General features: G+C 44.5%; 1 protein-coding gene and 1 pseudogene across 2 annotated transcripts in view; both read right to left on the reverse strand.

The window, feature by feature from the left end:
- Positions 1–201: 201 nt before the first annotated feature.
- On the reverse strand, positions 202–7,760 carry LOC107292152 (annotated as a pseudogene).
- A 4,772-nt stretch (positions 7,761–12,532) lies between these two features.
- LOC107292154 (cytohesin-2) overlaps positions 12,533–25,144 on the reverse strand; it is a 21,364-nt gene continuing 8,752 nt past the window's right edge. Inside the window, exons 6-13 of one of the 2 annotated variants that reach the window (XM_015821217.1) lie at positions 23,637–23,749; positions 22,947–23,095; positions 21,924–22,035; positions 18,658–18,660; positions 16,248–16,324; positions 14,748–14,819; positions 13,968–14,122; positions 12,533–12,628 (exon numbers count right to left, since the gene is read on the reverse strand). In XM_015821217.1, the coding sequence (XP_015676703.1) occupies positions 12,541–12,628; positions 13,968–14,122; positions 14,748–14,819; positions 16,248–16,324; positions 18,658–18,660; positions 21,924–22,035; positions 22,947–23,095; positions 23,637–23,749 (769 nt within the window). In that variant the 3' untranslated portion in view covers positions 12,533–12,540. The remainder of the gene's footprint in view (positions 12,629–13,967; positions 14,123–14,747; positions 14,820–16,247; positions 16,325–18,657; positions 18,661–21,923; positions 22,036–22,946; positions 23,096–23,636; positions 23,750–25,144) is intronic. The other variant, XM_015821216.1, reaches the window with a different exon arrangement.

The raw sequence follows: 25,144 nt of genomic DNA on the forward strand, positions 1-25,144 counted from the left end.
TTCACAGGGGTCGCCTAAGACCATCGGAAAACATATATTTCCGATGGTCTTAGGAACAGAGACACCGCTCCTCTATCCATCTCCAGGCGGATAAAAACAACACAGAGAATGGTAAGACTTAAAGCATCAAAGGAGCAACTCCCCGCCTCTCAGGTAGAGCTAGCAAGAGCCAACGACTCAGCCCGCCTTCTCCCAGCCTTTTCACCAATCAGAAGCCGCGGCCCGGACATTGGCGTCCGTGACGTATCTTCCCGGGGAATCTGTGAAGCTGGTGGAGCTGCTCCAGATCGCGCTTGCGTGCAGTCGCTCGCACCTCGGTGGAAGAGGGGAGACGGGCTGGCGGGGAGTTGAGGGGGGGTGAGGCAGGAGGAGGAGGAGGAAGGAGGGAGGGAGGGAGGGAAGGAAGGGTTGTTAGCTGTGGAATCAGCACGCCGGAGGGCTTTGCCGTGGGGGTGGGTTCCTTTTGTATTTTGATTCCCTCTCTTTTGGAGGGAGGAATGGACATTTTATGATCTGGAGAAAAAAAAAATCTGGTGTCTGTGAATAAAAGCGCTGGCGATCATCTTTTCTTTCCGCCAGCTCGCCTTGATGCATTCAGTGCAATTGCTTTTTTAAATAGCGCTTTTGGATTGTATTTTTTTTAAAATCTTAGCTTTTTTTTTTAAAAAAAAACTGGAAAGCGCATTCTTAGAGCAAGGCGTAGACTTGGTACCTCTCTCTCTCTCTCTCTCCCCTGCGCCCCCCCCAATCCCCGGGTATTTTTATTTTTATTTTTGGTTGGCAAAATCGGATCCGCAGCTGCTAAATGAATAGTGGCTTGCGAGGGAGGGGGGCTGCTGTGGGCAGCAGAAGACAGGCTGGTGCATCCGAGGTGTTGTTCACTCACTCGCCTCCTTTCTGTTGAACACCCCCCCCCCCGGTCTAGATCAGAGTTGCTGTTTTGCCCGGGCATGAGCCAGGATGGCCATTCGTGGGGTTGGTCTCTGCCCTTGCGTGGGGGGGTTGCAAGCACCTTAATTGAGTCTCCCCACCCCCATCCGTGGGATTTTCCTCGGGGTTTGCCAGGAGCTGCGCTTAAACTCGGAATCGCCCGGCTGCAAGCGAAGAGAAGGGAGTTGGCGCGGGCGAGAAAGCCAGCAAGCCAGCCTGCCAGCCCAAATTGTGAGCTTCCCTTTGCCTTTTTCATCGTGAATCGGGAGCAAGCCAACCTCAGGATTTTCCCTCCTCCCGCCTTTAAACGGCTTCCTTTTATTCTGCCTCCCACCTGGTCGGGATCCAAAGGCGAGGCTCCGATTGGGGAAGTGTATACTCCACTGCCAGAAATTGTTAGGAAAAAGGAAATGCATTGAGAGAGGGACTTGTCAGAAAACATTTAGATGAGAATCAAGTACGCTCAGTGGAAGGTGAAAATGTTGGAAGGAGGGAATGAAATAGCTGGAATCTGGGACAGCTGTAAAGTCGTATCCTTCTGTTTTGGGAAACTTCCATGAAAAAGTAGTCACGTAACCCCTCGCTTCATCCACAAAATGTTACAGGGGTTCTGATTTTTTATTTATAACCCNGGATGCTTGGCAACTGGCCTGTATTTATGACGGTTGCAGTGTCCCAGGGTCATGTGATTATTTTTAGCAATCTTTTGACAAGCAAAGTCAATGGGGAAGCCAGATTCATTTAACAACTGTGTTCCTAACTTAATAACTGCAGTGATTCACTTAACAACTGCAGCAAGAAAGGTTGTAAAATGGGTGCAACTCACTTAACAACTGCCTTGCTTAGCAACAGAAATGTTGGACTCAGTCATGGTCGTAAGTTGAGGACTACCTGTAGTTGTGGAATTCCTTTTGTTGGATGGTTCTATCTTCTAGTTAGGGTCAATATAGCATAATTCATATTGCATGAATGAATATAACACCATTCGTGCAAACTGATGGCAAGGCTCAAACTTTTTGGAAAAGTCATCACCCAGTAGAAATCTGTGCTGAATATATAGAGCTTGCTTGATATGTGAGGAGAAATGTCTGTGGTGTTCTGTTTTCAGCATTATATATAGAGAGGACAAAGACAAAGGTTCATTGAGGAATATCTAAACCCTCAAAAACAAAAACAAATATATCCAGCATTCAGTGTGGATAGTCATAAGTGATGTTTGAATTCCCCTTGTACTGCAATTTTGATCAGTACTGCTGTGCCTGAATCTGCTTAGAAAATGCTGTAAAAATATAACTGTTATACGATTATCTGTGTTAGTTTTACAGCATCAGCAGTAAAGATGCAGGAGCACAATTTTAGTTAAAAAAAAAAAGCAATAAAGGATCCAAATGTTACAGGACTAGCTTATCTTGAGGCAGGTATTTTAATAAAGATGACCATTTAAGGTAGGAAAAATGAAGAATGTAAACCATTAAATCCAAAGTCTAAATTAATTGCACTGCTGAGCAACTGATCATAGCAATCCTCCATATTACATGTTTTGGCTTAAAAGGGAGACCTAAAAAAGCTTGGTTTTGGGGAGCAGACAAAAACTAGACACTGCTTTCTGAATACACCACCAAATTTCTTCTATTGCGTATGTATACAGATGTGCAGAAGCACACAATCTTTTTAGCCTAGAATTCCATAGTGTAGATTTTGCTTGCAAATAACAGGTGCCCTGCCTCACTTTGAGAGAATGTAGTTATTTTATTCAAGGACAGGGATGCATAATTTTAATTGTCTTGAATTTTCTTATAGCAACCGGATGCAATAAACTTGCCAAACAAACTACAATTCTTCTCCATGTGTCTTTGTTCTTACTATTTATAAGTACCCTAGTATTCCTTCAACAGCACATCCCACATGCTCCCAAAACAGAGCCTATTTTTAGGAGAATAAGCTCATGGTCTAGTTAAAGATGATGTGGACTTAGGATTGTTATCCTCAGAGCATTGTCTACTTGGAATTCTGGGAGTTGTAGTTCCATTCCCAGGTTTTCTGGAGGGCACCAAATTGGAGAGATTGGATAATGAGAAACCTAAGATGCCACCTTTCCTTAATGTTCCATTGTGAATTTAGAACAAAAGCACTAATAAAAAAGTAACCATTTTACCATACACATTTTTAATCTTGATCTGGAGACCATTCTTTTAGATTTCAGAAAGGAAGTTTTTGTTCTGTTTCCAAATAATAGGCATTGAGACGAGCAGGAGTAACAAAGAATCTTGTCTTTATTCCATTCACAACAGAACCAAAAGAAAATGGCGCGGATTGTTCTTATACCCCTTTGCAGGGACAGTATCAGCCAATCAGTGCAAGGCATTTCTCCCGCCTTGCGCATGCGCACAAGGCGGGAGACAGCCTGTCTGGTCCCGGGCATTCACGTGTCTGCCCGGGCCTCTCTGCAGCCTCCTGCACCTGCTGAATGACTCAGCAGGCCCAGGACATAACACCCCTCCCCTCTTATTTCAAAACATAATACTTTACTATTACACAGGTAATACCTTATCAATCCTTTATCTCTCCCACAAGGAAATTTACTATTATGCATGACTATAACTGAACACTTGTTCTTTTGAGCGCGTTCTTATTTCTAAGTAACCCTACGCCTGCCCACCTACTGCTAGGAGTCTTACATACTCCTGTAAATGCTTGGGTGGACCTCTGGCTCGCCCGGACCTTCTTGGAGTGGTTGTGATGGCCTGGTCTGCCAGCTCGCTTGCCAGGCTAGGCAGGCCAGGACTGTGATGTCCTCTCAACTCAGGCGACCTCCCATGCTGCTGACTGGCTGGATCCTCTAAACCCAGACCAGAGTTCCTTGGTGGGGTGGAATTCCCCAAGACCAGCAGAAGGATTGGCCTGAAAAACCAATTGCGGGCAATGTCCCATTGACCCGGTGCCGGTGCCAGAATCAGGAGTGCCAGAGTCAGGAGCTGCCTCCATGGCAAGACCCCCTACTGGCGCCTGGGAAGTTCCGCTTTCGCGGAGATACTATGGTCCACAATCGTAATTGTGGTCCTCCTCCCCCCCGAGACCAGAGCCAGGAACGGAAGTGTGGCTGGGAAGCCTCCAGCGCAGTTGATCGATGTGTCGCCGGATCACCCGACCATCGTCCAAGGCCACTTCGTATGAGAGCGGCCCAGAGACCTTGCATACCACTGATGTCACCCAGAGATGTTCCTTGCCCAGACCGGATCGCCCACCTGTAGTTTCCTAGGTGCCCGCGGCTGTGACACCTGTGAAGACACCTGGTCTGGGTGCAACCTGTCCAGTTTAGTAATGAGCCTGAGACCCCAGCAGAGTTCAGCTGGGCTCTTCCCAGTGGCTGTGCACGGTGTGGTGCTGTGTGAGAAGAGAAAGTCAGCCAACCTGTGATGCCAGTTTCCATGAGTAATTCTCTTTAAAGCATCTTTGGTGGTGCGCACCATCCGCTCAGCCTGGCTGTTGGAGGCTGGATGAAACGGTGCAGACATGGCATGACGGATCATGTTGGCCTGTAGAAAAGCCTGAAACTCAAAAGAAGTGAATTGGGGTCCGTTGTCGGAGACAAGGACATCTGGAAGTCCATGAGCGGCGAAGATCCCTCTCAACACCTGGATGGTCCTAGCAGTAGTAGTGGAGGAGACTGGAATGACCTCTAGCCACTTGGAGTGGCTGTCCACGAGGAGAAGGAAGAATTGCCCCTGAAAGGGCCCAGCGTAGTCGATATGAACCCTCGACCAAGGGGCTTGTGTCTCCTCCCACCTATGTACAGGGTCTGAGGCATTTCAGGCCTGGACTGTTGGCACACAGTGCACCCGTGGACCTGGGCCTCAATCTCTTTATCGAGCCCAGGCCACCACAGATGGCTGCGCGCAAGCGCCTTCATCCAGACTATTCCCAGATGTCCCTCATGCAGAGAGAGCAAGACTCTAGTCCTCAATGAGGCCGGGATGACTACCCTGCTACCCCATAGGACACACCCCTTGAAGGTGGATAGCTCGGACCTCCTCTTCCAGAAACTCTGGAACTCTGTGCCAGGACACGTGTCAGGCCATCCTGACAGCACCCATGTCAGCACGCGTGTAAGCGTGTGATCAGTGGCTGTTTCAGCAGCCACGTCCCTAGCATTGAGGGGAGACTCAGGCAACTCCTGAATGGAAAGTATGTGGTGAGCTGGATCTGACTCTACTAGCTGTAGAGGTAATCTGCTGAGGCTATCTGCATGGCCCATTTCTTTGCCCGGTTTGTGAACCAGTGTGAAGTCATATGCTGACAGGAAAATTGACCATCTCAGCATCCTAGGAGAGATGATGTGTGGGGTTTGCTTATTGGTTGTGAACAACCCAAGCAGAGGCTTATGGTCTGTAAAGACCGTGAAATGGCGGCCATAAAGAAAGTCATGGAATTTCTTTATTCCAGCCACTATGGCCAAGGCTTCCCTATCTATCTGTGCATAATTACGTTCAGCAGATGACAGGGTCCTAGAATAGTAGGCTACAGGGACTTGTGTCCCATCAGCCTTCAAGTGACTCAACACAGCCCCAATCCCATAAGGGGATGCATCACAGGCTATGCACACAGGCAAATGCTCATTGAAATGCGCTAGAACCGCATTTGAGGATAGCAAGGCCTTGACCTCTGCAAAACTCCTTTCGTGGACTTTTGTCCACAGCCATGGAGCCTGTTTATCCAAGAGCCGGTGTAACGGCTCAGCCACTGCAGCCTTGTGAGGTAGGAATGAATGATAAAAGTTTAACAGTCCCAGAAATCCTGAAGTTCGCTTTTGGACTTGGGGCCTGCTGAATTGCTTTAAGCTTAGATTCAGCAGGATGGATGCCTTCAGCATCAATACGGAATCCCAGAAACTCTGTGGAAGTGACTCCAATCTTACATTTGTCTTGCTTTAGTTTCAGCCCCGCTTGGCGGAAACGCAGCAAGACAGCTCTAAGCCTTTCAGCCAGATTTTCAGATGATTCCCCAGCGATGAGGACATCATCAAAGTACGGGCAAACACCTGGAATATTGCGAAGCATTTGCTCTATCACACTCTGGAAGATACCAGGGGCTACATTAACCCCAAACTGCAGCTTTCTAACTTTAAACGCTCCCCGGTGTGTTACAATTGTTTGGGCCTCAGCCGTTGCCTCATCAACTGGTAATTGTTGATAAGCCTGAGCCAAGTCAAGTTTAGCAAAAACGCGGCCTCCCTTGAGGGAAGCCAGAATGTGGCTCACCACGGGCACCGGGTACGAGTGCTGCTGCAAGGCTTTGTTAAGTGTACACTTATAGTCTGCACAAATTCGGACTTCCCCATTTGCCTTCAGTGGCGTGACTATTGGGGTTTCCCAAGGACTGCTGTCTACGGGCTCTAGGATGCCCTGCTGGAGCAGCTTGTCCAGCTCTGCATTAATCTTATTCTTCAACGTGAAGGGCACCCTTCTGGGCTTAATCCTAATGGGTGTGATGGCTGGGTCTAGATGTAAAGCAATGGGAGTCCCCTTGTACGAGCCAAGCTCTGAACTGAACACATCAGCAAACTCCTTGCAAACTTCTGCAAGGCCTGTCGTTTGCAAACTGTGAAGTCCAGTCACTTGGATTCCAAGAGCCTCGAACCAATCGAGTCCAATAAGACTTGTGCGATCACCCCCAACTACCACCACATCTAGCAACCCTTCAAACTTCCTACGCTGCACCTTGAGCGTGGCCTCCCCCTTCACGCTGACTCTGGAATTCTGGAAGTCAGTAAGAATTAAATTCGAAGGCCTGAGTTTAACTCGTAGGCTGCTTCTCCAACAAATCTTGTTGAAAGTGTCTTGGGAAATGATTGATAAAGCGGACCCTGTGTCCAATTCCATCGATAAAGGAACCCCTTGCAACTTCACGTCAATGTGAAGCTTCTTCCTGAGTGGCCTATGGGCCCCGGTTTTAAAAATGCTTATCCGGGACGCGCAAAAACCCACCCTGTTCTGGCTGGGGACCCTGGTACCTTTCTGAAGTAATTCTTCCGAAGACCGGTCCTTCTGGCGACCCAAACAGACGGAGGCAATGTGGCCTTGCCTACCACATGACCAGCAAATGGCGGAGCAGAACCGGCAATCGGAGCGCTTGTGGCGTCCTCCACATCCCAAACACCGAGGGAATGAGGTTGTCTTGTCTCTGAGCCCTTGAGGCCTTCTCTCCACTGGCTGCTGTAGTCGGTCGACCTCCATCTCTGGATCCTGTTCGGATTCTTCTCGAGCGACCTCTTGATGGACGGAGATTGCACTTGGAGGGTTCTTGGCGAGCCACAAGGCCTTCACAGCTCCGCCCGCCGCTTCTTCTGCTGAAATTTCTCTCAACGCGTCTTGGAACGAGATGTCTTCCTTTGCGAAGATCTTCTGCTGCAACTCACGATTTCTCAGTCCACAAACTAAACGATCCCGAAGTTTCTCTTCCAGGTCCTTGAATTCGTATGGCCTAGCTGCTTGTCGTAACTCAGCAATGAAATCCGCAGCAGACTCACCAGGCCTCTGGTCCCTCTGCTCGAATGCATGTCGCCATGCAATCACCGAAAGCTTCGGTTCAAAATGTTCTCTAAGCATCCTTTTCAGCTCAGCATAAGCAATTGATTCAAATGGTGCTGGGGCGACCAGATTCTCTGCAATATCGAAAGTCTCTTGCTCACAGACACACAGCAAAGTAGCAGCTTTGAGGCCGTTTTCTCGGATTTTGTTTACCCACAAGTAGTTCTCTACCCGGGCCACGTAAGAGCTCCAGCGTTCTGGATGAGCTGTGTCAAACTCCGACAGGCGGCCCAGTTTGGACATCGTTACAGCCCTGTAGCTTCGTCAACGCCTCCTGCTACAAAGGTTGAGAAGGGGTCCCTTTTGCCGAGCTCTCCTCCAGCGTTCTCGTACTGGCAGGCAGAGTCGCAATCTCCGGACGCCGAACTTCCCAGCGCTTCAGGCCTTCCGTGGTGAGTCAGCCTATCTTCATTTGTTGTTTTCTTTGCAGCAGATCCCACCTTCGTCGCCAATGTTCTGTTTCCAAATAGGCATTGAGATGAGCAGGAGTAACAAACAATCTTGTCTTTATTCCATTCACAACAGAACCAAAAGAAAATGGCGCGGATTGTTCTTATACCCCCTTGCAGGGACAGTAACAGCCAATCAATGCAAGGCATTTCTCCCGCCTTGCGCATGCGCACAAGGCGGGAGACAGCCTGTCTGGTCCCGGGCATTCACGTGTCTGCCCGGGCCTCTCTGCAGCCTCCTGGACCTGCTGAATGACTCAGCAGGCCCAGGACATAACAGTTTTTACTTAAGAAAGTCTGTTTCTTCCCTATGCAAGTTCAATAAAACCACAGCCGTAATCTCATCAGAGCTACTGATATTAAGTAACATTCTTTATCTCCCATCAGGTGAGACCACTAAATGAAGGTGAATTTACCCAATGAAATATTTGCTGACACAACGCATAAAACTTCAGATTTCCTGTAACCAGGTCTCCCGGGCTTAGAGGAGAGTAGGATATAAGCTATTAATAGTATTAACTGCTATTAATAGGAAAATAGGAGGAGGGAAGAGTATGTTCGCCACCTGGAGTTATTTATAAAAATAATAAAGGCGGGGTATAAATAAAATAAATTATTAGCCCTCATGTCGCATTTGCAGAATACCAGGAAATGTTCAATTCAGAAGAAGAAAACTCAGCATTTATTTAGGGAGAAAAGGGGGTAAACAGGTCACTCGCCTGTTTACAATCTTATTAGCAATGGTATTTACTGTATTACATCTGGTCCCTTGGCAGTGAGACGGATGTGCAAGATCAGCACTGTATTAATAGCCTCAAGGATTCCTTGGTGACCCCGAATCCAATGCTGAGATCTAACCTGGCTTCTGGGAAGCCTTTGGTAGACAGAACACCTCACCTCCCCCACCCCCGCTTTTTCTCCCTTACAGCAGACTGGCATGAAAGGTCATATTTCATCAATTCATCTGGCATTTTTCAGATCTGGGTCTTAAGTGGAGTTCCTTTTTCCCCTTTCCTAAGTAAAAAAGGATGTCTAAGAGAAGGCAAATGTTTGTGAGTTCAAAACTCTAGTTTCTCCCCTTTGGCCATCTTAGGTCCTTAATAAATATAACAATAAAACAACGAATCAGCCAAAATATAGATAAGTTTGTGGTGTTTACATATCATCCAGAGATGTATACATTAATTTTTTAAATAACAGTTAACATTTCCTTTAAAAACAAATAAATCAAAAACATCACCATCAAAGGAAATATCATAGTTTCTTGAAACAAAAAATGCCCGTCTTTCTCTTTTTGTCTTCGGGAGTAAGGAGGGAGGGGGGATTGTTATATCTCCTTCCTACAAGACAAGATATTCAAATCCACAATGAAGAGTAATGGAGGACTATTTGTATTGCTGAAGAACAAGTAATACTCAGTCCCAATGTACAAAGATGCTTTTCGATATAAAATCAGAAGGCAGGTCAAAAAACCAAGGGCAATATTGAGGGTGGAAAGTATGTGTGTGTGTGGGGGGGGGGAATTGATCATTATTAAGTAAGTAAAGAGTCTTGGTAAAAACTGATCCTTCAAACAAATAAAGGGAGTTTTCCCCTGCCTCCCATCTCTACACAAATCATAGCTTGGGAGAAATAATTTTGGTCATGACACACAGCTGGAAAAAAGGCAATCTCTTCCCTCGTTGCCAGCTACAAGATTATGTTACACATTTAGATCTGAAATAGAATTAAACCTTAGTTAAAAAGGGGAAAGGCTAGCCACTTTGGGAAGGCAATTAAATTAAGATTGAAAAGGAGGCATGGGTTAGGGCCGGGCTATCCAACCTTGGCAACTTTTAAGATCTGTGGACTTCAACTCCCAGAATTCCCCAGCCAGCCTTTAGGATTAGGGATTAAGGGGTTTCCTAGGATGGGTTTTAGCAGGTATAAAGCAGATGGGTCAGCTTTGAGCGAACTGCTTAAAGGGTTGTGATGGAAAATGCTGCGTTAGAGTATCCTGGATTTTCTGGTATTTATTTTCACCTGCCCATATAAAGATTGAAAATTAATATCAATCCCTTTGTTTTCACTGGCTGCCTTTAACTTTTTTTTCCTCATGCTTTTCTTCTAAATGGAATAAAACACAACCCCTTATTCTGATCTCAGTGTTTCTAACTTGGGGGAAGATGCTTTGTGTTTAAATCCAACAGGATTTGAACTTGCTGCAGTTGATGTGGCTGTTTTGGGAGGCAGGGGATGCCGATTAGGCTGAAATGCATGAGGACGAAGATATTATAATTTTGAGCTAGAGACCTTTGCAGCTCCTGAGGACTTTGCTCTACTCCTTCGCAAAGGCCTGAGATGTGCCACAAAGTGCTTGGCAATTTAGAAAGCTCAACTTGGGGTTTGAAAAAGCCTTCAGACCCCGAGGTGTTATACTCAAAGGACAACCTGAGGAAAAGCAGTGGTGGAAGACTAGATTTGTAGCTCTGAGCTGCAAGATAAGGAGGTACAATATCCCACTTCCTCGATTAGGAGAGGGCCTGGGGAGGCTTGGCCGGTGAGGTGAGGCCATCACTGGGAAGAGCAAACTTCTTAAAATCTTAGGGGGTGGGAAAAGGGAAAGGTGTTAATATAACAACTACAGGTAGCCTTGACCAGAACTGAGTCCGGAATTAAGGTCATACATTTTGCTAGTTGTTAAACAGGGTCATCACACAACCCACCTAAATTCATGACATTTGTTGTGGCCTCTGCAATGGGCATATTTTTGCCAGGAATCAGACGTAAATGCCAGTTTCTTGGGAAAAAAAAACCCCTTGGTAAATTTCAGTCACGTAATTGGAAGCTGAAAATGGCCATAAATGCAAGATGGCTGCCAAACACCCAAAATGTATTTACATGACTGCAGGGTGAGGTGGGGCCCCAGCTGTTGGAACTTCGAATCTGGGTTGTAAGTACAACTGGGAGAGGGATCTGTCAGAATTTTGGTTGCTAAGAGACTGGTCATAAATTAAGGACTACCTTTTCTTTGCACTTCTTAACACCCAACCAAAAAGGGAGTTACAGAGACTAATTCTTCTTCCAATTCATAAGGTCATTCTCTCTTCCTTCTTTATTGTTCTCTGATCCTATAACCTGAATGTACAAGTAAGTATCAATGAGTTCTGGAAAAATGGGAGAGACAGTCTTTTAACCATCCTGATAGCATAATGACTTATTGTTATCTGAAGAAAACTGTTTCCAGAATTTATTTATTTTTAAAAATCTGATTCTAGAAAAGACAATGCAGAAAGGAGAGGCGATTCTTGTTGCAGTTCTACTGGAAACAGAACTGTCATCGCCCAATTAGGGAGTGTCCTAATGATCATGTTATAACATGACAGTGGCAGTGTTCTCATTTGAATTCCTTTGTAAGTCACTAAAATGTATTGAATTAACTACAGAAGGAAGCCTCACATACTGTATGTTGCTGCTACCCTTGAGGCAGGAAAGGGCAGGGAGAATTAGTGGTAGAGGCAATGTTCTAATGACTTCATAAGTAACTGAGGGGAAAGAGTCAGTTGTTGCTTGGCAGTCAAGGAAGTTTGGAAACCATGATTTCTGGGCCTAACAATGAAGAATTATGAGCTGTCAGTTACAAATGTGTGTCAGTTATTCCTGCTGGAGGCAACAATTATTGTTCAAAATTATGTCAGTGCGTATACTTTCGTTGTCTGGCTCTCTGGCCCCCAGCTGGTTGTTGGTGTTGTTTACTTCCTTTCGTTAAGCCCAGATAATGGGGAATACATATGAACATTAAGTGTGCCAGACCCAGGACAATGCTTTCAGTGGCTGGTTTGGCAACAAACTTGAAGGGACATCCTGTAGAGAAAAGCATGTCAGAAATGCTCCTGTGATTATCGGCATCAGGAAGCAGTTGGGGGAAATTAAATGACTTGAGTTATCCTGAAACACAGAAAAACTAGCAGTTCGAAAGACATGCTAGCTTACTCCCTGATGTGCTTGGCCTAGGTGCGCAAGGTGCGGTTTTTCTGTAGCTGATGAGGGAAAACAAGGGCTTCCCCACGTTCTAAATTGCCAATAGTCTGAAGGGGTTTTTCCATTTTTTCTTCTTCTCAGACATGCAGACCAGCTGTTATGTTGGGAAGCAGAACGAAGAAGTCCACTCAAAGTAGGAAATGCTCCTTTATACCATGATCAAAGTTGGTTGCCCCCTAGTCAAGGTGGGGTGGGGTTAACTGAGATGCTTCGAAGCCATCTGATTCTGTCTGACGAAGGCTGAAGGTTAAGTCAGTCTGGAGGAGAAGCTGCCTCAAAACACAAAAGGATGCATCCATTCCCTGAAGTTGCCGCACCTTGGCAGTTCCTAAGCTCAAGTCCCACTGGCAAACCCCCACAGGGCTAGAGGAAGCTCTGGGGAGATGAGTGAGTGGAGGCAGTGGGATGCTGGCATGCCAAGTAGCGTGGTGGACCCACAATAGGAATGGTTGGTTTCATGGAGTTCAACCCAGGTGGGCTTGTCAGAAGATCCCAGAGATGATACAGGAGGATGTACACAGAGGGGAAAGGATGGGAACTAGTTAATCCCCACCTCATGCCTGCTCCTGTTTCTGTTTCACTGAGATCCGTTTCTTGCGGGCAGCCAACATCTCGTAAAAAGGATCCACGCTTACAGCAGCCCTGCGAAAAAAGTGTGATATGGAGCATTAAGGAGCCAGGTACAAAAGAGGGAAAGGGACTGTGTTCCCCTCCATCCCCACTTAAACCTCGAGCAGCGTAGCTGGTGGGTAGATCTGGAAGTACAAACTCCAAATCCTGCTTAGCCATTAATATAATGGTCTCTTTTATATGACACACATCATTCCAAGATTAGTTTGATGTCAAGAGAACTTCTGTGTTCACAGGACAAGCTATGATCTGAAATTATGCCATGGTATGTTTTTGCTCTGCAGAACAGGTTAAGATAGTGGTTGGGCTCCCATAACATTTTTTTAGCTCAATTTAACTCTATGAGCTCCACCCATTGTGTTATACACCTACGCAGACTAACCCTTCAACTAAACTGGATCAAATCAGTGGCCTAAACATTCTCTTAACAAGGAAATGAAGAAAAAGGGAGAGGAAGGAAAGGAAGTAAAGTGTATGTTTATACATATTTGTTGACATGTTAAGTCACAACAAACAGTGTGCTCTTTAGGGAAGCTTGCTATATGCACTGCAATGAGGAAATGCAACCTCAGATCAATGGATTAAGGTGAGAGAGTTTTGACTAAGGATTACAATAGGTAACTTACTAAGTTATTTTTAAAGGAAGCAAATTGGACATGTCTAAGCTTCATGGGCTATAATATTTTGATCACAGATGTTGCATTACCCACCTCTCTATCCTACTGCAGAGAAGTGGTACTTCTACGACATTAAATTTTTGCCTTATTAGCTCTAGGTTTTCCAAGAATCCTACTATGAATTTATGCGCTATTCAGAATGTTGAATGAAACATTTAGCCTTTATTAAACTGCATAAAAGCCTCTTTCAACTGTTCCTATTCTTAATGCATGTGGAAAGATTAAAACTTGGGACCTTAACTTATTCTTCCCCCACAATACTTTACATAATTGAACCACTTCTAAGATTACCAAATCAGGTTTTTCTTTCTCTTTCTCTAGCTCCAAAATCTCTAAGGACTATATTAAGAATATTCTATCAGTTTCTTCATTTCTGAATTATGTAACCAAAAGTTTCCTGGAAAGAAGAAATCTAATTTAATAGTATCTCTGCATGACAGATATTAACTGAGAAGAATAGACAGGGTAAAAAAAAACAGGAAAAAAGAGATCCCTAATTTAAGATTTATGGGGAGGTCATCATAACATCTTGTGAAGTTTCTGTGCTAAAGTTTGGGTTAATCTCCACAGAAATTCAATCAGTTCCTTTCAAAGTCTTGAAATTCAAAGTGGAATATCAGGAGCTACAGCTGGGAATCAAGAATCCTGAAAAAGAAACAATGTCTTATTCTCACTTGATGGATTTAATCCACTCGTCTTTTTCTTCCTGTGTAGGTGCCGAGATGCGGTAGACCATATGATTCCCCTCAACCACTCGTCCATCCGCCTCAGTCTTACAGGCTTTGATTAGCTGGCCCTTGTTATTGGGAATGTAGAGTTCAAAACAATTCTACAAAAATAAAATAAAAGAGTGATGAAAGGAAGAGAAAGCCTTTAAAAGGCCAGCCATTTGCAAACAGTTCGTGAAAATGCCTTCCAGCTGATTTGGGGGGTACAGAGAAGGGAAATAAAAGAGAATGTTTTGAGAAGGGAAACAAATACTTGTATTTCAGGGTTGAACTGTGGAGACCTTGATGCTCCCTGAGCTTGGTTGTGAACCATATGAACCACATGGAACAGAGGTAAATGAAGAGATCTCTCCTAGAACTTTTTAAAAAAGCTTTTGCTAACTCTCTGCCCATCCAGTGTCTTCAAGATTTGCTTTATTTGCCTGCCTGCCCAAGCTTTACTTGTGGAGTGTTGGTCCAAGGCAGACAATCAGAAGAAAAATGAAATATAAATTTTTCTGCAAAGTGTAGCCAACCAAGAATCTCATTCAGCAAGCTGCCACTTTAGCAATGCTGTAAGCCAGAGGTCCCCAACCTTGGCAACTTCAAGACTTGTGGACTTCAATTCCCAGAATTCCTCAGCCAGCTTTGCTGGCTGAGGAATTCTGGGAGTTGAAGTCCACAAGTCTTAAAGTTGCCAAGGTTGGAGACCCCTGCTGTAAGCAATCATAATGCAGCACCACTTACTGGTTTCCGTGGGTCTTCTACTTCCCGAATGCTTAGGTTTTCCAATGGGATGATGCCTCTTGGCTCTTTATCCTAAAAATGGATTTTAAAAATATGAATGAAACAGAATAGGCCCAATAATCTGGGTAGGTAAGACTTAGGACTCTGAAAGCATCTGTTCCAAGAAATCTTTTCGAGGGCAACGCTTAATTAGTTCCCCAATTTGGGATGATAGCTCCAAGGATTTTTAACCATAAGCTAGTCTAACTGGAAATTCTCTGAGCTGTATTCTCAGTGTGTCTGGAAGGCACACATTCGAGAAAGGCTGTGTTAAATGGACCTTTTCTAGAGTTTGAAGAATGAGCACTGCTGTGATGAAATAGTTTTAATGTTGGACACACACACACACACGCTCCCCCACAAAACTCACTAGATTCATTATTTCTAAGCTGGAACTCCCTCACAAGGCAGTTGTGAAGGTAAAATCAAGAGTGAGAATAATCATATCTCACAAATGAAGGCAAATATACGTGCCCCAAGATAATGTTGCAAGATCAAATCTGAGTTGGTCACTGGAACCAGAGTTTTACTTTTCTGAGCTTTCAGGTTCGTGCTGGAGCCCATCCTCGGGGAACTCCTGTCTACTGGAATATGTCCTTTGGGCTATTTTGTGAATCATTATTTATGTGATGCCTTCCTATTGGCTGACTGGCGTGTTAGCCAGGGAAGTGACTGAAAACTGGGAAACGGGCCCCCTTGTCAGTTAACAGGAGTGCTGATTTACCACCAGCTTATCAGGTACTTAGGAGCCGAGGGTTTCGCAGCACAAGGAAATGACAGCCAATTGTCAGCCATCAACACATCAATCAGCCAGTAGGAAGGCACCACATAAACACGACTCACAAAATAGGCCAAATCATATTCCAAAAGAGAGAAGCTTCCTCAAGATGGGCTCCAGTGCGAGTCCAAAATCTCTGGTCCTGGTGGCCGACCCAGATTTGATCTTGCCATAATTATCTAATGACTTCAGATGATATAGATTTCATACAGCAGATTGGAGTCTTAACCCAAAGAAACCAGCTCTTCACTAGTATGAGAGACTAGGTGGCAGTCTCTGCCTAGCTTCTCATAATGTACTCATCTATTATAGCACTATAGCACTGCAGGACTTGGAACAGCCCTGGCGCTCTGCATTTGAGTTACTGCTGATTTTGGCTGCAGCCATAAAAATCATGGCGGGAGCAGTTATGCATCGGCTGTTAATCTTGCAGAGCTTAAGAGGAACAGTTTGCTGTATCCTGCCTTCTTTCTGCCTACATACTTCTTGCAAAAAGTAATATTTCTTGAGCAGCTTCTCTGCTCCAAGTGGGCCACTGTTCCTGGACTGCCATCCTGTTGTCACAGTCCTTCCTGCCCAACTGGGCCATTTGATTCCCTGAATTGCAAACCCTAGGACTCTTAAGATTCCCACTTGCTAATAGGGGGAGTGCAGGATGGGTGGCAGAGGGAAACTGTACTAACTGTGGTGTATTCAAAGTAATAAAGGCAGTTGTCAGTCAAGATGAACCAGCGTCGCTTCCATGTCTTCACCCGTCCTCCTGAAAACAAGAAGGGGAATCCGTTCTCATTTTACATCTATGTTTACTTTGCTCACAAAACTTTCTCTACCTTCATATTTTGGGGCGGGAAGCCATGCTTATGAACAAAGCCAATGCAATAAAGAATTCAGAAACAATATAAGACACATGAGGGGAAATAAAAGAAGGAAGAACAAGACAAAAAGAACATAAAACTGAGTCAAAGTAATGAAACACAGCTAGAAAGGATTCTAGGAGTTTGCAAAATAGTACCTTTTCCAACAATGGATTTATTATATGAGCATTGAGGGCTTCCAATTTACTGTCTCCTATTTTTTTTTAATGTAAACATGAGAATGGATACAATTCAAGATCCTTTTTATGCTGAGATTTGTAAGGCTGTCCTGAAGCTTACAATAGTGGGAGTAGATTTAATTTATTGTCAGTTTGGACGTGTTTTAGCAAGTAAATATCAGGGTTATCACTGAGCATAAATTGACACTTTAAAAAGCAAATATACTGACTTAAGACAAGCTGGTCCAACAAAGCATAGCTGTGTCTCGCAAGCAAATCTGCTTTAAACAAGGCCACTGTGGAGGAGTCTGGGAGAAATTTCTAGCCTCTCTGAACAAAGTTCTCAACTCCAGAGAGAAAACAGCTTTTGCATAAGCACTTGATTCTTCTGAACACAACCTACATTTTCAGAAAAAGCAGGGCTTTTAGCATGCAAAGCAAGCAATTGCTCTAGGCTTGAAGCAAGATATAAGTTCAGATTTGTTGCAAAGCCAGCAGTCATTTCCAGCTTGAGGCAAAGCTAATCTGTAAATATGCATGGGTGCAAATCTGGCTTATCACTGGATAAGGATTTCAACTTTTTTTTTTTTTTGCATTCCCCAATTAAGTTAAATTCAAAGAGCATGTAGCAGTGATGGCAAACCTTTTAGAGACTGAGTGCCCAAACTGCAACCCAAAACCCACTTATGCATCGTCGAGTGCCAGGTGGGTGTAGCCCATTGGCTGGGTGTGGCCAATTGGGTGGGCATGGCCAATTGGGTGGGCATGGCTGCAGTGGTAACGGCAGACTGGGTGGGACTAAAAAGTTCGATCAATCAATTCCAACTTTGCAAGAACTTTTTTTTTCCCGCGAGAAGTTGAAATTGACTGATTGAACCTTTTTTTTTTTTTTGCACATGGCGGCAGAGGCCTAAAGTGAAAAGGTTTTATAAAACCCAGCTAAAGGCCTAGGACTGGGGCAACGACGCGCGTGCCCATAGAGAGGGCTCTGAGTGCCTCCTCTGGCACCCGTGCCATAGGTTCGCCACCACTGGCATATAGCTTCTTCTGTGGAAATGGACAAAGCTGAGATGCCAAAATACTCTTTGAGGAACTTCTGAACACACCCAAAATCCATGTAACCCAGTCTTCTGCTGCTTCTGACAATTGCCAGGCAGATACTTCTGGGAAAATAAGGACAACTTGAAGGCTGACATTCATAACATGTTGCCTCTCAACAGAAGTTGCATCTCGACGTCTGCATGAGTATTATAAAATACAAGAATCTATGCTCTGTGGCAGCCACTTTATAGAGATAGAGATCTCTCTCGCTTTAATAGGGGGGAAAAGGATAGGCCTCCTTACTAAATAGTAACCCATTAAGACAGGTGGACTATTTATGACATGCAGATTGTGGACAATTCACAACCTATCTGCATACCTCTCGAAAACACCTCAGTCGCCTTGGGGAGATGATGTTTTCTCTCCCGCCCCACAAAACTTGCTCAGCCTCTCAATCCATTAATGTTTTTTTTGTGTGTCCTTCCCTTCCAGTGGCACCACAGCCTCATTGTATGCAGCCCTGTCCTAAAGCTATAAGCATCATCAATTCAGACCTGCGTCAACAGCTGTGTCTATTACCTGGTAGCCTGCTGCAATGGGGGGGATGGGGGGACAGAACAGATTGAGAGAGAAGGGAAAGTGTCAGAAAGGGAAGGGTGACAGGTATGTCAAAAAGAGAGAATGGGTGCCCCCACCCACTGCTTTCTGCTGCAGCCCCACCCTCCAATTAGCAAATGGTCCCAAACAGATGATCACTGAGGGAATGATAGGACTCTCAACAGAAAATGGATGCTTGCCCCTGCATCAAGACATGTCCCATTCTAGGGGTGAAGAGAATGCTAGTTCCTTGCGTCTCCTCCATGTTCATTTTGTATCCACTGAGCCCTGTCACAGCTGATATTACCACATGTCCCACCCTCCGTGCCCTAAAGCCCAACCGCAGACCCGCTTCCAGTCCAAAATGCATCAGGCAAACCAGCTCTCAGCTGCAAAGCAAAAGGCCCCCTCCTCTCACCTACCTCCTGGTTTGGGGGCAGTATTCAGACAGTAGAACAAATGTAGTCCGCGCCGTGGGATGGTGGAGGAGAGAGGGGGGCAGGGTAGCAGTGGTGGGGAAAGAAGGGATCAAAGAGAGAGAAGGCAGGGACCAGGGGAGTCAGGATAGAGAATGGGGGAGAGAAAGAGAGAGAGGAAGAGAAAAAAGAGAGAGGAAGAGAGAGAAAGGAGAACAAGTTACATCAACATAAGGTAGAAGTACATGGTCAAATCAAAAATCCTCCAACACAGACATAGGCATTTGGGAGCAATGGGATGGGAAAATGGGACAGGCAGAGGGAGGAAGGTTTTAAACTTTATGAAGATGGGTATAAATGGGACAGGCATAACTTTGCTAAATGACAAAGCCTTTTAAACCTTTGACAGATTACAGGAAACCCTATCTCTAGAACAGGAAGGTCCAATCTTGGCAACTTTAAGACTTGTGGACTTCAACTCCCACTTCAACTCTGGCTGGAGAATTCTGGGAGTTGAAGGGCACAGGTCTTAAGATTGCTAAGGATGGACATCCCTGTTCTAGAAGTTTAGGCGACATTTGCAAACCACAATGCAACCAACGTTGCCACATTAACGGCCTCCATAGTGAGGCAAAACTGATTGCAACAATAGTTTGCTAATCATTCATTTGTATAGATAGATGTACTAAGTCACCAAGGGCTCTGGCCTGTCCAGCAAGCTGCATCTTGGTCAAGCCAGGAATTTGGATTCCAAGCACAGCTCTTCAAAATTAATTCACTTTGTCCATTTAACTCCTCTGAGGAAAGTGACTAGGCTAGCTTCTATTTTTCCCCCCGTTGCCCAAATGTTACTTCTTTTCTCTTGTTTCCTCCACCTTGAACATACGATGTTTGGGCCACACAATCCTTTCTCTCTTCTTTACTGTCTATCTGTCCTGCTCTATGTCAGTTTGACAGCAGAAGGCCTGCAATAATATTTTACCTACAGCAAACACTACATTCTAGTGATGCTCTATCAAACACCAAAGCACAGGAAAAGGTGATCATGATAGGAAACAGCCACATCCTTGGTGAAAGAACTTAAAAGGGGTTTCTTTCGACCAGCAATTGTGAAAGAGCCTCCGGTTGTATGCTTTTATCCCTTAACTTGTTCTCTGCTCCGAGCAAAATAAAGCACTGCTACAGACAGTCCTCGACTTACAACCACAATTGGAACTGGAACGTCTGTCGTTAAGTGATGCAGTCATTAAGCAAGTTGTGACCAGGTTTATGACCATTTTGTTGTTAAGTGAATCATATGGTCATTAAGTGAATCTGGCTTCCCCCTTGACTTTGCTTGTTGGAAGCTGGCTGGGAAGGTCAGAAATGGCAATCACATGAACTTGGGATGCTGCAACCGTCATAAATGCATGCAGGTTGCCAAGCACCCAAAATTGGATCACATGACCTTGGGCACACATGACCATGGGGACACCACAATGGTCATAACTGCAAGAACTATCTGTAACTTCAAATGATTGTTAAACAAACAGTTGTAAGTCGAGGACTACCTGTACTATTCTATCTCAATCTCCTGGTAGGGAACCAGGACTCAGTGACTGGAGTCCCATCTTGCCATCATGTGTTTCCAAGGAAGACTGAAAGTTGAGTTTCCCAAGGACCTCTTAGACCACATTACCAGCTTAGCCAATCACTTAAAACAGCTGATCCCAAGGATTATAACATTTTTGACTCTACGATGTTGCTTTGGATTTCTTCTGGCTGGAACTGAGTTTACATTCGTGGCCTTGTCTGCTTTGGACCTTATACTGCACCTGGCCTACTTTGGATGGACAGGAAGTTTCCCTCAGAGTCCTAAAACTTATCTATTTTGTGCCCCACTCTGGTCAAGAGTACTATTCCACTTTGCTTCAAGCTAGCAATGACATCATAAAGCTCCTTATCCAAAGAGGAATTCTTCGTCTCTAGTTTACAAAGTAGTCCAAGAGTAGAGAATTATTCTACAATGTGGGTTTTTATCTACACTAATGAAATTGTTTTATGACAGAAGTTAAACCGATAGTACTTCTGCTAATTGCCCTAAATAGTGTGGAGAAGTAAAGACTGCATGGTCTGACTATGAATCCCGATTTAAGCCTGGAATATTCCATTGTTTTAACCTCCCTGTCACCCCCCCCCCCAACTTACAGATGCATCCAATAGGTTTGAAAAGGTACCAGCAATAATGGCAAAACATCAGACGCCAGAGATATGGCTTTCAGTGGCCTGAAGCTGGGTTTTCAATTAACTTGCCTATATAACCCATGGGGATCCATTGAATTGCAGAGATCTCCCTTTTTCTCCCCACCTTCCACTTGAGGTGGATCTTCTCTGACAGATGATGAGAGGGGTCTGCTGGGATTTTTTGTGAATTACCTTTAAAAGCAGGCAAGTTAATTGAAAACCCAGCGTCAGGCCACTGAAAGCTTGGATGCATCTGTAAGTTGGGGGGGCGGGTGACAGGGAGGTTAAAACAATGGAATATTCCAGGCTTAAATCGGGATTCATAGTCAGACCATGCAGTCTTTACTTCTCCACACTATTTAGGGCAATTAGCAGAAGTACTATCAGTTTAACTTCTGTCATAAAACAATTTCATTAGTGTAGATAAAAACCCACATTGTAGAATAATTCTGTACTCTTGGACTACTTTGTAAACTTTGTAAACTAGAGACTATATATATATTCGAACCTGGGCAGCTTGCATGTTAGGCAGCTGTATTACCCTTTTGAGCCACAGGTTTCCCCTTACTCCTGTCAGCAGAAACCAGCAAAACATGTTCCTAGATTGGAGCGAAACGCAGAACAGACTGATTTATATTTGGTAGACCGGGTGCCTCACCCAACAGATAAGATATATATCCTCCCTGGTTTCTGCTGACAGGAGTAAGGGGGAACCTGTGGCTCAAAAGGGTAATACAGCTGCCTAACATGCAAGCTGCCCAGGTTCGAATCCCTGAAGGGTGTGACTAGCTGATGAGGGCAAATGAGCTTGAAATAGCTATGTATCTCTGGTTTATGGGAAAGGGAGGGACATCAGGGTGGATTTCAGGATCCCTTTGATCTGATGAAGAGAGAGGTCATGCTTTAAATGACACAACAGGTGGGGGGAAGAGAGGAGAGTGCAGAGACGTGCAAAGATCATGGGGTGGGGTGGTGGGAGAGGGCAGGGTAGTGGGGAAGGGGAGAAAAGGCCGTAGTGTTTAAGGGGAAACAGGGGGCGCGCCTCTCACCCAGCTTGAGGAGCCAGCCCTCGCGATCGGGGTTAAAAAATGTGTGGGTCAAGTCGTTCCCATCATCCTCTGGGATCTTGAAGGGCTCATTACGGATGCTGTCGTACAGATTCTAGCGGGAGGGGAGGAAGGACAGGAATTATAGGCAGGAATTATATTCCTTTCCAATTTGGCAAGAAAAAAGGTATGCCTGTTTGAACTCCCAGGGCACAGTGACCATGCTTGGTGGACTATACAATGGAATGGATAAAATACAGGTAGTCCTCGACACTTACAAACACTTACAAATTGAGCCCAACATTTACGTTGCTAACTAAAACATTGGTTAAGTGAAGTTTGCCCCATTTTATGGCCTTTCTTGCCACTGTTAAGTGAATTATTGCAGATGTTAAGTTAGTAATGTTAAGTTCATCTGGCTTCCCCATTGCCTTTGCTTGTCAGAAGGTTGCAAAAGCTGATCACATGACTCTGAGACACTGCAACCGTCATAAATATGAACCAGCTGCCCAGTATCTGAATTTTGATCATGTGACCAAGGGGATGCTTCAATGGTCGTGTGAAAAACAGTCATTTTTCCCCCATTGCTGTTGTAACTTTGAACGGTCACTAAATGAACATTTGTAAGTTGAGGACTACCTGTAATACAGAAAACGCACTTACAAACAAAAGCAAAATATTTAAAATGAATATAGAAGAAACTGCAGTTGCAGTAATACCATTACGTTAAAACAAACAGGGAGTCCCAACCTTGGCAACTTTAAGATGTGTGGACTTCAACCCGCACAATTCCCCAGCCAGTATGGCTAGCTGGGGAATTCTGGGAATTGAAGTCCACATGTCTTAAAGTTGTGAAGCCTGGGAAACCCTACGTAAAAGTATCTCAGAACTGCGCAGAGAATGTTTACAATGGTAAAAAAACAACTGAAAAAGGTGGTTTCTTTCCTCCCTCCCACTAGCCTTCAAACAAGAGAATCATGTAGCTTAAAAAATGGGCCTTGAATTCACTTTGCTATAACTCCTCACCCGCAGCAACTCCTCTGGCAAGTCACCCCCGTCATTGATGCCGCGGTTCATAGTGATGAACCTCTCGACGGTGGGTTTGTCTCGCACGTTGGGGTTGTGAAGGCTGGTGTTTAGCATGATGACCGCGAAGGAGAGGACATAACACGTATCTGGGGAAGGAAGGGGAAACCAACAAAGAACTCAATAAGCATTTCAGAGTTTATTTCTATGCATCTGAGTAGATGTAACGTACAGGATTTTCTGCTTGTAAGTTCTCGTTAGAGAATTAAATCATTATTATAGGAAAAATAATGGAAGGAACATAAGTTACAAATGTGCAGCTCGTTGTTTTGCAACTCTCGCATCTTTTGGGCTGCTCTGAATGTTGTGGGTACCTTATTACAGAAGAGGTCAGAGTCTTTAGACAGGACCATTTCAGGCTACTCTATATTACAATGTGGCAATAGGAGACAGAAAGAAGAGCCGCAGCCTAGACAACCGTCTTATAAAAGTTGTCTCAGCACATCGAAGGAAAAATACGCTACGCACGCAAATACCAGTGAACTCACAGGGAAATAAATGGCAGGAACGTCCTGGTACTCAATATTCAGAGTTTGATTCAAATACTGCCCACATTCTTCGTTAACCCAGAGAAAGTCTGTGGTTCACAACTTAAGAAGCCCCCATTCTCTTTCTCAAGAAATGTTGTACCTGTAGACTGAAAGACCCCTGGGTTGCAAAGACAGTACCGCTGAGCAAAGGCTTCCATCATACGATCAATTTTCTGGGCTTCTCCTGGTAACCGAAAACTCCACAGGAACTGCCTGCAGAGGAACGGGAGGCCATGAATGCAGACACAGGGGAAGTTTTCATTTGTCTGCTCTGAAATACAGGTAGTCCTCAATTTACAGCCATTCATTTAGTGAGCACTGAAAGTTACAACAGCTCTGAAAAAAAATGACTTATGACCATGCACTCTTTGTAGCATCCCCATGGTCACATGATTAAAATTTGGATGCTTGGCAACTGGCATGTATTTATGACAGTTGTAGTGTCCCAGGGTCATGTGATCACCTTTTGCAACCTTCTAACAAGCAAAGTCAATGGGAAAATTAGATTCACTTAACAACCATGTTACTAATTTAACAGCTGCAGTGATTCACTTCACAAGTGTGGCAAGAAAGGTCATAAAATGGGGCAAACTCACTTAACAACTGTCTTGCTTAGAGGTTTTGGGCTTAATTGTGGTTGTAAGTCAAGGACTACCTGTATTGGATGTATTCTTTATTTTGAAAACTAGGGATCCTACAGATCTCATTATACAAATTGATTCCATGCCTGGGATGTTTTTCATCCTGTGTCTTTCTATCCTCTTTCATTACTTTGCATTTGATTTTCAGCATTCCCTATATCTAGCAAAGACTGGTGCTCCTCAACACGAGAGACCACTCTAATTTTCCCCCAGTATCTCTAAATCCATCTAGAACAGGGGTGTCAAACTGCCGGCCCACGGGCCGGTTTCATCATACAGGAGCCGCGCCCACCCCATTGCTGGCAATGGTGAAAAAGCTCCGATACGTCGCGCGACGTCACGTGACGTCACGAGTTTGACATGCCTGATCTAGAAGTACAAATATTGCATGTTTAGAAAACAAATTCAAATTTAGGCTATGCATTCTTCGTTCAGAGATTGACTCCTTCCTTCCATTTTCTTTTGCCACAGTTGTTCTAATTCTATTTGCAAGTCTTAGAATTCTATGATTTTCTCCAGTTCTTTCTCCTCTCTTCTGTTGTCTTCAGCTGTTTCAATGTCCATTACATAGACTTCTTTGTTTTCTCAATAATTGTTAAGTTTGGGGGATTATGTGGCAGATGGTTGTTTGTTTGAACTCCAAAGTCCCAGAGCACTTTAGCTTCTTCATTTTCTATTACTTTGTATATTTTGTGGTCCCATCAATTCTTGCTTATAGGCAAGTGGTATTTAATAATAATAATAATAATAATAATAATAATAATAATAATGATGATGATGATGATGTTGGAAGGGACCTTGGAGGTCATCTAGTCCAACCCCCTGCTCAGGCAGGAAACCCTATACCATTTCGGACAAATGGCTGTCCAGTCTCTTCTTAAAAACTTCCAGTGTTGGAGCATTCACCACTTCTGGAGGCAGGTTGTTCCACTGGTTAATTGTTCTAACTGTCAGGAAGTTTCTCCTT

Source organism: Protobothrops mucrosquamatus, unplaced genomic scaffold (genome assembly GCF_001527695.2).
Source record: "Protobothrops mucrosquamatus isolate PMUCROS unplaced genomic scaffold, P.Mucros_1.0 scaffold1277, whole genome shotgun sequence".
In the NCBI taxonomy this organism is placed as follows: domain Eukaryota; kingdom Metazoa; phylum Chordata; class Lepidosauria; order Squamata; family Viperidae; genus Protobothrops; species Protobothrops mucrosquamatus.